The following is a 13,179-nucleotide window of genomic DNA, read 5'->3' on the forward strand; positions in this document are numbered from 1 at the left end:
GTTAGAGGACCAGAATTCTGGTTCTGGGCTGCAAATGAAGAAGGCAATAAGAGAAGGGAAAGACATTCACCTCATCATCTTTATCTTGACCTATTTGATTTCTCCTAAATCATCTTAGTAATTGGGTGACAATAACTTTATTTTGGGGGGGACTCTAATGTGGTCATTTTGTTCTAGACCTTCATTCTCCTAGTTCTTCCTAATTCGGATGAGAATGCCATGGTGGATTGGCTCTTGCTAAGAAAAATGCCTCCCAGTTAAGGAAGGATTAGCAAATAGCAGGTGGTTTGAGGTAGTAGGCTGAGCTGGAATCAGAGTTCTAGTTCTTCCAGGTCACGGTACTTGAATTTGTCACTATCTCTGTGAGCCACATTTTGCCCATAGATCAATGAGAACACCCATGCTTCATGGGGTGCATGTGAGGCTCAAGAAAGTGTGTAAAAAGTGGACAAAGGTAGTATGAAGACACATGAATGTCATGAAATCTCACGCAGTCCTACTTCTACACACCCCTAACTAGTGACTTGGGAAAGCAGCAATCTCAGATCATTGGCTTCCTCAAATTCCACTTGTCTCCTCAGCCTTAGAACAAAACTAAACAAAACAACGTATTAAAGAACCCTAGTTATTTCCAACTCATTCCATCTACAAATTGAGAAGAAGGACCTTTTGATTCTAACAATGACCTTGAGCTTTGTCAGGACCTTTAGAGCTCACCCTCCTGAGCACCTAAGAACCTGTCCCACTGCTTGCTGTTTGGCATTATCATTTCTATTTTAGCGTCTGAGGGTGGATTTTAATTGTGCAAGGGCAGGGTGATGCCAGTCTTGCTCATGATTGTCTGCAGCGCTGGGTGTAGTGCGAGGTATGTAGTTGGCGCCAAGCAAATGACTAAATGAGTGAGGTGGATGGTGTGACAAAAGCAATCTAGATCCACATAGGGAGCCTGTGAGAGAATCCAGAATCTCCTCCATCCTGGTAGCCTTGCGTGAGCAATGTCTTAGTAACTTCAAGAGTTTCAGGACTTTTTCAAACAAGAAAAGTAGGAGGTATTCTGGCTAAAGACATTTTTATTTTTAAGCAGCTCTGAAGAAACCAGGACTGGAGTCAGAGTTTAAAAAACAAACAAAACACCTTGGTGTGTGTTTAAACTGGGGTTGTTTCTCCCATTCTACTCCTGGCATAATACTATCAAAATAAGACTTCTCTTTTTTCTTTTTTGTACCAGGGATTAAAACCAGAGGCTCTTTACCTCTAAGTCACATCCCCACCCCTTTTTTTATTTTGAGATAGGGTCTTGCTAAATTTCTTAGGGCCTCACTAAGTTGCTGAGGCTGGCTTTGAACTTGCAATCCTCCTGCCTCAGCCTCCCAAGCCACTGGGATTACAGGCGTGCATCACCATGCCCAGCCAAAATAATACTTCTAAGATGGACATCATATTGCTTTAGATTGGTTAAATTTCCAGAACAAAGGATTGGGGGTATAGCTCAGTGTAGACAACTTTCCTGGAATATTCAAGGCCCTGAGTTTAATTCCTAACACTGGGGGAAAAAAGAAAAGAAAAAAAAATCCATTACAAAGAACTCTTTAATTTAGAATTAGTTTGCATAGTATCTCTGTTGGTTTCCTTAGTTTAAATTGTAGGATCCTGCAGGTTGAACAATTTCTTTACAATCTCAAAGTGGCAGTGATGAGCCGCAGTGAGGGAACTGTGATCTTTCCCCTTTGAAACCACAGAAGAAAATTCAACCAATTCACTTTAGCAAATAATAAATTTATTAGGTGCCTCCAAGTACAAAAAACACTGAAAAGCTGCTGTAGAGGGTTAGGAGGTTGTGCAGGAGACGCGCCTGCCCTTGAAGGGCTTACAGTCTAGGCAGTTAGCCACATGAATCAGTTGTGGAGATAGGTGTTAGGCCAGCTAAGTGGGAGTTCTTGAAAATATCCACATCCTTTCGAAATATCCCAAGGAATCCTTTCTATGGGAAGCTCAACAGTGGGGAAGAAGAAACCTTTTGTGGGACAAATTAGTGTAGTGACCTTGACTTTGCTTATGAGCATCTTTCCATTGCTGTTGCTTATTCTCGTAACTTTCTGGGCATCATTTCCTAACTGGACCTTTGTTTGGAGTCACCCTGCTTCCTGAACCTTCTCCAGAGTTTCCTGTTTGTGATTGAGTGTGGCTCAGTTGCAGTTTGGCCTTGGAATGAATTTACAGTCTGATTTTTTTCCTTCAGCCAATCTGTCTTTTAATTTTGGTCAAAGTTGGGTTGCTATGCTTTGCAATCTGTGGTTTGAAGGATGGGAGTAAGATGCAAAAATAAAGTAAAGCAGGCCAGACTTTTCCCTTACTTTAAACATTTAATAGTGCACTTACTGATTATATTCTGTACAGATATAGAGCAAATTATAAACTTCTTCCTTTTATTTATTTTTTTCACTTAGACTGTATTCATGTAAAGTGTATTTACATTAAGGGGGAAAAAGCCTTGAGGTACAAAACCCAAAAGAATATCTGAGGTATAAATACAAGTATATTTTAAATAATAATCTTTGTCATGCTTTACCTATGTCTGAAAGCACAGTGGACAGACATGTGTACATATTTCTTAATAGAATGGTATATACAACATACAATCTTACAAATCTGGAAGCCATACAATTATATCTTTACGAGGAACACTGATATCCAAAATACTCAAATTTTAAAATTCTAATCTGACCCACCCCCCAACTCTTCAAAGAACCTTTGAAATAGTAACACTGACAATGGTAACTAAGTTATAACAAAATAAAAATCCTTCTTACAACTCTCATTCATACATTATTCACTTTTGATCCATACAAAATAAATTCACTAATACTGTCTCTAGAGTCAATCTTTACCATTACAGTAAAACCTGTATAAAGACCACCCTTCCAGAAAACTGTGCTGTATTCTTTCACTGTGACTACTACTTCCCCTTAGGACTAAAATATATTTTGAGGGCATCATAAAAGAAAAGAAAAGGAAATATAGGAAAAACAAACAAAACAAAAGCCAAGAAACCAGAAAAACCTATTTGCTGATAAGAACAAAACCAATTAATAAAAATGTGCAGCTTTCAGGAATGCTGTTAACAACCACCAAAAAAGGAAAAAAGAAAAAAAAAAAAAAAAAAAAAAAGGCTTTTGTGCCTGGGTTAAACTTACAGGAATTTCCTTGGGACGGTTTCCCATGTTCTCATGCATAGTGACTCAAAGAGTTTGTGCTATACACATGAAACTGCAAAGAACTGTAACAGGTTAAAAAAAAAAAAAAGTTTTGATGCTCGATTTAGGAGTAAATGGAGTGTTTAGTTTTTACCTCTCTTAAAAAGATAAAAACAAACAAAACCCCCCTGTGCCTTGGAGCCAATAAGGTCAGGGGAAGGGGATTATTGTTCCTGAAGTCATCTTTATTGGTTAAAACTACATCCCTGTTTGCAATCAGGTCTAAAAACAAACTGCATTTGCAACGAGTGTTACAGTGAACCTGCAATGACTTCTAAAGTAAAGAAGAAGTGGTGGATAAGGAATATGCTTACCAACCTGGAAAAGAAAAAATGGACAAGTGTTTGTTGGGTCTCCTTTCTGGATGGATCCATGGGTAGTCAACTATTCTAGGTTAAACTGAACCTGCTGCATCGACATCCTTCCTGGAGGCATCTCAGTGTGCCAGACACTGCATTCCAACGTAGACATCTATGCCACTCAACCAGTGACAAACACACATTCACACTCCTCTGTGCAAACCTTTCTTTGCTCATCTCAGTGAGAAAACATGTCCACAAGTACCAACTATTCCAGTGGATACACCAGTCCCTCGACATACTGCAAATCAATGACATAGGTAACATACACCGATATCAGAGAATGAAATATCTTCATTGTCTTCCATAATGTATTTAAAGAGTTTTGCTTCTCAGAAGCAATTTGAATTAGAATACAAGAACTTTTTTTTTTCTTTTTTTATATGCACAGTCTTATATATTCCAGTCAAGGTCTCCAGAATAGACCTTAAACAAACAGGAAGCAGCTTTAAAAATGTATCAAATTGCTACAGTCACTTTCTATACTCTGACTTGTATTTGCTTCAGGATCAGACACACACTGATTCTTCCAAGGACTGGCAAGGTTCTGGAAACAATCACGCAGGTGGTGGACACAGTTGCTTTGCTTCAGTAATCACCTAGATTTGGTATCCTTGGTTTCAGTGCTCTGATTAATGAAGGAGTCTCGAATCTTTACCACTTCAGCTGCACACAAATGTCCAAAAGATTTTGTGTACCATTCTGGCATGTGACCCCTAGTAAAGAAAGGAAAAGCCAATGATTTAGTTGGAAAACACTGAAATAAGATGAAAGCAATCCCAAATACACATTCATTTCTTTCTTTTCCTTTTTTCCTCTCCCTTATGCTAGCGCTGGAGATGGAACCCAAGGTCTTACACAGACTAGGCAAGTACTCTGTACCACTTAGCAACACCCCTAGTACCACTTCCATTTCTTGATGGACCAAATGTGTAGGTAAAGATTACTTATTTGCTGGGCGCAGTGGCACACGCCTGTAATCCCAGCAGCTAAGGAGGTGAGGCAGGAGGATCACAAGTTCAAAGCCAGCCTCAGCAATGGTGAGGTGCTAAGCAACCCTGTCTCTAAATAAAAATACAAAATAGGGCTGGGGATATGGCTCTGTGTTTGAGTGAGGCCAAGTTCAATTCCCAGTATCCAAAAAAAAAAAAAAAAACAAAAAAAAAAACACCCCAAAACCATTTTTTAATCCCCAGGCAATTTCCTGGGATATTCATTGCACATTTGGAACCAAAGTTTTCTAAGGAACAAAACATAGAACATAGATATTGAGTGAAACTGCTTAAGAAATGCTTCGGCTTACATCATGGAAAGAGATACAGATATCTGAAGAACTAGTGAGATGTAAATATTTCAAAGGAGAATTTAGTTAACATGAGAGATATTTTAGAGTTTTCAGAACTTCATTTGTTTGGTCTGTTCTTTTCTATCTCACTCATTTTCTATACAGCCTAAACTCATTTTTTTTTTGGGGGGGGGGTGGTGGTGCTGGGGATTGAACCCAGGGCCTTGTGCATACGAGGCAAGTACTCTACTGACTGAGCTATATCTCCAGCTCTCTCTCATTTAATGATATGATTACACATTCATTTTTGGCACAGAGTGTAGGCCTAATCAATTACTAAAAATGCTCTTCATACTATTCAAACGCCTTTGAATATAAAATGAGAAATGTCTGCTTGATGGTTGAAACATAAAATATATAATTTCCTGTGGGCATTAAATTCACTGTAGAACCACCAAACTTGTGTTGCTTTAGGGCCACATTTTCTAAGGAATCCATATTAGGAAGTGGAGGTACCCAATGACCAGCAAACACCAATGTGTTACTTCATGATGTCACCAAGATACCACAGTGTGGTCATTTAATTCATTTTTTCGCATCAGACAACAAGTCTAATTCTTCCTCAGGCCCTCACTGTGTCCCAAAAGTCAGAGTCAGACATACCTTAAATCAGCTCGGCACATGTAAGTGAGTTTGGATTTTCCTGACCCGCAGGGTTCAATTAAATATCTGGACAGAAGCACGTTGACCCTCACGCCTGCCACCGGGGCTCGGTCGTGATCCACAGAGGTGAGTAGTAGGGCACAAGCTCCTTTGGGTAAATTTGTCCTCCAGGTTCTGTGGAGACAAAACCAGAGGGAGTGAGAAAGGGATTTCCTGGAAGCCACACTGAAAATGTGGCATCACCCAGAAAGGAGGAGGGGCCAGGCTCAGTGCCATGTATGACCCACGCCTGGGTTCCTGGCATCCTCTAAACTATTGGACATAGACTCTGGGATGAGTAACTCTGTACAGCACGACGTCCACTGAGAATATATAAGCTCAGACTTGGAAAAGATGGGCCAATGGGAAGTGGAGCTAAAAGCCATTTTTTCCATTTTACAAAAAGCCTTCAAATGTGGACATCCAAATGAGCACCGCTTCTGTTTGAAAAGTTCTGGACAAATGATGTGACATTTCCTCAGAGATTTTTCGAATTCTTCTTTCAGCAATGTCTCCAGAGAATTTATGAATTACACATAAATCAGCCTTAACCACATCTCACTTGGGACTCGAATGTTATTTCCTGGCTTATTCCTTCTCTAGCTGTTTCTAACCAGAAAAATCTACCCTAAAAGGGGCAAAAATCTGTTGCTATGAAAAAGCATATTCATCTGAATATGCCTTTCTGATGAATACACAGCTGGACTAGATGTAGACAGATTTCTGTATTTGGAAGTCTCGCCATTTTTCTGAGGCCTGTGGTTCATTTTGAACCGTGTGACTTTCTTGTAGGACTCTACAACACATAGGCTTGGTTTTGATATTTAGCTGCCTATGCCACAGCGATCTGTTTGGCAGATCTCACCTCAACACCACGTAGTCCCGAGCCGGGTGGGGTGCCATACTGTTTTGGACATACTGGTAGATTTCAGTCTGGCTGTCCAGGATTTCGATTACTTTTGAATCCAGCAAGTCGACATCCCAGAGGTGCTGCTCTTTCAGTAGGCGCTTTAAGATCTCCTCAGGCAGAGCAGGGACTTCGATGGTTGATCTCCAAAGCCTCAGAGGGGGTCCTTCACTCACCTGAAAAGAGGATGCGTATTTCAGAGCTAAGAGAGCCATACACAGCTTGGCTGAGAAAGCAAATTGTGAATGGAGGGTCCGGTCTTGTGTTCAGAGGCTAATAAATCTATGACAGTAATAGGTTGCTGTCTTTGAGTATATTCAGGATCAGGCCTGAAAGCAAACGAAATAGCTGGTGTCGACTCTGGTCTAAATCATGATGTTTATTTTTCTGGTACCTGTATTAGGGTATATGTAAGATCAACCATCATCATACCCCAAAGCCTGTATAGCTATATGGATTACTCTCTTGTTTATTTATACCGAAGGTGGTAGAGATAGTGTTAGCAAATACCACTATGGACCTATCATACCACACAGGATGCCCAAAGTATAGTAACTGAGAACAGACGACGGTACATGGAGATGCTGACTGGATTATGGGAAAATCTAAATATTCTAAAACATTTCTTTAAAACCTAGCACCAGTAATAAAACACTCCAGGAAACTTTAGTGTGATTCCATGGAACCTAAAGGATTTATTTCATTAGAAATGGACTGAAATCCTCTCTAGTGTTCATTAGTCCTTGTGTGATGGTCTCCTCATCAGCTCAGGGAGTCTGGGCTACAGATTGTCATGGATTACCGCTGGCCCAAGAATCTTATCTCTGATGAACCCAAGTCCTGACTGCAGGATTTCAGAGCAGCCAAGAGGGAGAAGCCTACCTTCTTGTAGGACAGCTCGGCCTGCTCAGAAGTCGAGTAGCTGACCCAGCCTTTAAACTTCTCTTTGACCTCCTTATACAGGCCATCCACACAGTCCTGGAGGAAGTGTTTGTAGTCGGCCGATTCATCGTTACTCAGATGTCCCAGTGCCTCCAGTGTGAGGGGCTTCAGCTCTTGTTCGGTATAGGAATTACGACACCGGCTCATTTCCTCAGGAACCTGGGAAGGACACGAGAGACACAAGGTCGAGACTCCACCAGGGCTCCTCCTCAGCACCCATCAGTGGGAGCACACGGGAGAATCAACAGCTGGGGTCCTCAAGGCAGTGTAGGCAGCCCTGTCCCCATTTCCAACAGAAGGCAGGTAGTCCCTCTGACTTTATGTGATGTCACAAGGAGACAGACAGATCACCTTGACAGATATGTCTAAAACACGTATTCCTGTGTAAGATATACGTGTTTTAGACATATCTGTGAAGGTGTACTAAAATTGGGCTTAACTGAGCCACTGAGCAGGTAGGTGGCTCAGATACAGAATTTTAGTTTCAGATAATTGGCTGCTTTTGTTTTTTAAGTAAAGGGGTATGGAGGTAGAGTTAATTATGTTTCATGAAATGGCCTAATGAGTGTTTACATAAATATAGAATTAAGACATTATCAGGTCACACACACACACACACACACACACACTATTCTCCAGCTGTGGAAAAGGATGTTTTCCTAAGACATGAACAAAATATCAAGCCAACCATTTGCCAAACACTTTTTGTCCCCATTCGCGTCATCCTAACACAGGAGCCAACCTTCCCAACTCCTTACCTGGAAAAGCTTCTTGCACTCAGCAATCATATGGGCCAGCCCTTGAGTGGCTGCTAGGTTTTCATTCAGATCTTTCTGATCTGGTTTGCCCAAACTCTGTTTTCTTTGCATTACCCTGGATAAAAGAAATAAAGGGAGGGAAATGAGTCCAATATTTATATATTGGTAATCAATGTATTATTCATGGAAACTCAAAGGAGGAAAAAAAAAAAAAAAACATTTTCCTGGAACCTATTTATCACGAAGTGGTTCAATAGAGCTTTTACTTTGTTTACCAGAATTTCTCAGAGTTTTATCAACAACACACGCTAGAGATATGTTTTGCATGAAATCCAGGATATTTAAAGCCACTTTGTTAAATAGGATTCTGTCTTAAGAGGAACAGCTGCTAAGGGCTGTGGTCCTGCTGGGGAGTTAGCCAGCTTCCGGAGGGTGTGGGGTGGGGGCCCTGGGAGCTGGGGTAAATGGTTTCAGTATTCTTACCATTTAAATAAACAGGATACCCTCCACAGGTGAGGGATAAACCTATTCTTTCCCAGAGGTGTTGTCTTTCTCTTATCTGATCTCTCTCTTCTACTCACCTCTAGTTCTTTATCCCATTAAAGTTGGAATGCCCCAGCAAACTTTCGGAACTAGTTAAAAAGGATATTTAAGCATTGTATGGCTTTTAGGAACAAAGCTAACTTCCACTAGAACAGCTAGGCCCCAGGTCTCCAGCTAGGAAATAACTCTTCAGGTTCCTTTAGAAAAGGATCTGCAGGATACATTTGGTATGGGGGTGGGGGGAGTTTGCAGTAAGTCCTGTTAGTCACTCTCTCAGACCCTCCAATAAGAAGGTATTCATATGAAAATGCAGAGGCTAGGACTGGCTCTGCTATTTCTTCCTGTCAGGCGTGGTCAAGCTACTTACTGAACTAAGCTTTCTCTAAGCCTTACTTTCCTCCTGTGAAAAAGATATTTGCAGAATCTTTACCTCCTGTGATTGTTATGAGGAATAAATGAGCCGATCAATGGGAAGAGAAGGGTCCTGTGCCCAGTACAGAATAAGCACCTGGCCTTTATTATTTTTCAGATTCCTTGACTTTTTCTCCACTTTTCATCTTGTGTAAACGCATTCTATGCAGAAATTTTTACAAACGACTGGCTTAGGCCAAATCCTGAGTAGAAGCACCTTTGAAGCTTTAAGACCAGGCTGTTAAGACCAGGCTGTTTCAACTTTGGGCAGAGGCTGGAAGTTTGGCTTGCTTGACCACGCAGGGAAAAGGCAGCAGGAATCATCCACCCAGTTTTTTAAGACTTGTAAATCGGTATTGTTCTTTGTTGGCACAAATAGGATGATGACACTATTATTAGACTTGCCCCCCATTACTGGCTGGGGCAAGGCAAGACTCAAAACCTAGTTGTTACTAGGCTGTCTATAAAAGTCATACTTTCTAGAAAGTTCTGAGAGGAAAAAAGGCAGAAGTACAGGGGAACCTTGTGGCTGTAAATGAAGGAAGTCTCACTCATTTTGTTTGGTTCAGGTAAGAAGCCAACAGGAGTACAGTGGCAGCCCTATAAGGAAAGGCCAGCTGCCTCCGTGGAAGGACAGAGCCCCCGTGTGCACCTCTCATCTGACCTGTACCTTGGAGAAGAATTCTCTCTCTTCAGGGTGTTGAGGTGGAAGAGAGAAGGCGCTAAGCACACAGCCAGGTTGGTCGGAGTCATCTGGTTTTCTTTTACAGCCGCTGTGACATCACTCAAGAAGTAAAGAAGCGTCTGGAGAACCTCCCGGTTCTCATCAGGCAGGAGCATAATGGCAGCCTTGATAGCCTGGAGGCGCTGGTCTTTGGGTACGTCTGCGAGGTACAAGAATTTTCCTCAAGCTCAGTGATTTTCCATGTATGTGGCAAGGAAATGTCCCAAAGCAAACATCAGCATCAAATACTGAACAAGCACTTGCAGAAAGTGCACTACAGGTTAATAGGGAAGAAATTATGGACTGCTACCAGTCACCAGCGTCACTACCCTCAGGTATTTCCTGCCTTGTGGAGGAGTTAAAAAATTTTAAACACTCATGATACCAATAATACTCCTAAATCTACCTCAGACTTCAGCTCCGGATAATGCTCTTCTTTTAGTTTAGAGAACAAATTTTTTTTTTTCCTGAATACTTTCTAATAATCCCTAATTTACTATCTCAATTACTGAGATCATTATACACTTAAACATAAGTTTCAATGAAAAGTCTTATCTAAGCCTTGATTATAAAAGATTGAGAATCTCTGGGGACTGCTATAATTTTAAGTGATTTGCTCATTCTCAAAATGGGGAAAATTGTTAAAATAGTCAGTCGACTTAAACAATAGATAGATTTAACCAGTAATTTTTTCCTTGAGTTTTAGAAACCATACCGAGAAGCTATTATAGAAATGCACACGATTATTCAAATAATTAAAAATGCAAATGAATCCATAAAATAATCTGCATGTAGAAAATGCTGAACTCAACTTTTAGGTCTTCTTTTTTAGACAGACCTTTTTTAAAAGCATGTAGTGGAAAAATTAAGTCACTCAAATGTAGCGGCCATAGGACAAACTTATTAAACAGCTCCATGGTTACAATACATAACAAATACCTTGGTGGGGAAAATGTGACCTGTGTTTTCATAAACTATGAAAGGATGAAACAAATAATGAAATAATCCAGAGCAGCTCCATTTCTCATAAAATGAAGTCCAATGCTCCAGTTCTAAGGACAATTTCAGCACCAAGAGAAGCTGCTTTGAAATCACACTGCTGTAATACCATCCTGAGCCAAGAAAAACACAAGGCTGTAAAAGCTATAATCCTGATCTTGATCATTAATTTCGACAACTGTTTGCTTTAAGCTTTGCTTAAAAGTGAGAAGAGCATGGGTATTGTTTTCTCAAGTATTTCTGGCAGGGATTGTGATGAATAACAGAAAAAGATTATTTATTCATTTTACAGTGTGATAAAACACAAAGACACCTGTGCAATTTTAAATACAACAGACCTGCTAGAAAGATATGAAACAATTGAAAATTTCATTAGACAAGGCCAAGAGAGAGGGAAGGGAGAGGGGCCGAGAGAGAAAGAGAGAGAGAGAGAGAGAGAGAGAGAGAGAGAGAGAGAGAGAGATAGAGAGAGAGAGAAAGCTAGATAGATATCTTGGTACCTGCTCTTTAACTAAGCATCTTAGATAACATTGCTCTAGAGAAAAATAAAGGGAGCTGGATCAGAATATAAAAATATATAACTGCTTCAGCAATTAGAGACCAATGAGAAGAGAAATTTATTTCTCATTAATCAATAAGTATATAGGAACTAGTTCCACAAACAAGGAGGCAAGGAAGAAACTGATGACATGTGTTTCCAAGAGGTCACACAAAGACAAGAACAAGGCCAAAGACAAGTTCAGTTGGCCCCATGTCCCTCCGTGCCAAGTAACCTCAAAGTCCAAGAACACTTACATTGGTAGATCTGTAGAAAGGTTTCCGAGAGTTTGTTTGTCATGAGTGGCTCAGGAAGATCTCGAAAATACTGCTTCAACATGTCTGCCACATCATAAGCAGACTGTCCTTCATAGTTGACACAATCCGAGGCACTCTCATTCATCTGGCGCAGAGCCTGAATCCGGGATTTGACACCTGATTTTCTGAAGAGCCCGACCTTTCGGAAGAAAAACATTCCATGTTGGGATGGAAGCAGTATCTCCATTACAAAACTAGGAGAAACGTGCGGCTGAGCCCCCAGGACGAAGTGGGATCCACAAGTAGTGGTCCTCACCTGATCCAGACAATGGTTGCGGAGGTAGCGCATGGCCTGCTGGATGCTCTGAGGCAGGGGTTGTCCTGTACGCTGCACGTTGACCGTGAGGGGGACCCCGAACACGCTCCGGTCCTTGTAGTCTGGAACCTTGATTCTTTTCATGAACTTGGGCACAGCCCTGTTTAAAGAACATGGTGCGAAGGGGTGCGTTTACTTTTCTGTCTATACTTGTCCTCCTCTACAGATAAACCCTGTGGTCCCTAGATCTTTGCCAATATGGTGACTGTTTAAATTTGCATGAAATAAAGCAACCCATTCAGTTCCTCAGTTGTACTAGCCACATTTCAAGTGCTCACTGGACATTTGTTGGTAGTCGATACTGTTTTGTTTTATTTATTTTTTTGGTACTGGGGATTGAATCCAGAGGTGCTTAACCACTGACTGATATCCCCAGTTCCGTTTTTAAAAAAATATTTTATTTAGAGACAGGGTCTCTCTGAGTTGCTTAGGGCCTCAGTTGCTGAGGCTGGCTTTGAACTCATGATCCTCCTGCCTCAGCCTCCTGAGCTGTTGGGATTATAGGCAAGTGCCATCATGCCTGGCCCAGTAGCTGCTATTTTAGAATGTGAAAATCATTTAACTTCCTACCATTATTGACAGTTTCACTGGACAATGTTGTTGTACGTATTTTCAGAGCTGGGGTTAAAAGGCCTGGTCACATCTCTTTTGTTGGGGATTGTCCTTCCATTGTTAATCTTGAGAACCAAGGTCTATAGTCTTAAGGAAACCAATGGACTTCCTTATAAGATGGCAGTACAGGAAGAAATAGAAGCAGAAAACATGTTGATACCCTAACTAGATGCTTCTGATAAAGTTTGAAAACACGAGCTTCCACTTGTCCTGAAAAGGGTAAGAATCCCCTTTGAGTTCCTGATGAGATCCAAAGTAGTTAAGGTAAAAAGATTTAGGAAATATTGCATGAAAAAAAAGAGCAAAGACATGAAGTTGGTATAATATAATGAGCATCAACTCCAGAGCTCAACAGTGAAAGACCTGAATTCAAAATAAATTCTCTTAATTGATGACCCCAGAGTTATATCTTGCAGTTTCTAAGGAAAGATAGAAAAGGAAGAATGGGGGTTTTGTGAGCCTCCCCCAGGTTTCCTGAAGTCCTGAAACTAGGTCCACCCCCAGCGGCACAT

The 13,179-nt window shown here is 40.9% G+C and overlaps 1 protein-coding gene across 4 annotated transcripts in view; it reads right to left on the bottom strand.

Annotated features, from left to right (window-relative positions):
* Positions 1–1,760: 1,760 nt before the first annotated feature.
* Dlc1 (DLC1 Rho GTPase activating protein) overlaps positions 1,761–13,179 on the bottom strand; it is a 378,931-nt gene continuing 367,512 nt past the window's right edge. For all 4 annotated transcript variants that reach the window (XM_071610412.1, XM_071610413.1, XM_027954677.3 and 1 more), the window contains 8 exons: positions 11,996–12,155; positions 11,680–11,878; positions 9,832–10,045; positions 8,208–8,322; positions 7,390–7,608; positions 6,466–6,683; positions 5,562–5,735; positions 1,761–4,329 (listed from right to left, as the gene is read on the bottom strand). In XM_071610412.1, the coding sequence (XP_071466513.1) occupies positions 4,209–4,329; positions 5,562–5,735; positions 6,466–6,683; positions 7,390–7,608; positions 8,208–8,322; positions 9,832–10,045; positions 11,680–11,878; positions 11,996–12,155 (1,420 nt within the window). In that variant the 3' untranslated portion in view covers positions 1,761–4,208. The remainder of the gene's footprint in view (positions 4,330–5,561; positions 5,736–6,465; positions 6,684–7,389; positions 7,609–8,207; positions 8,323–9,831; positions 10,046–11,679; positions 11,879–11,995; positions 12,156–13,179) is intronic.

Source organism: Marmota flaviventris, chromosome 3 (assembly GCF_047511675.1).
Source record: "Marmota flaviventris isolate mMarFla1 chromosome 3, mMarFla1.hap1, whole genome shotgun sequence".
Taxonomy (NCBI): Eukaryota; Metazoa; Chordata; class Mammalia; order Rodentia; family Sciuridae; genus Marmota; species Marmota flaviventris.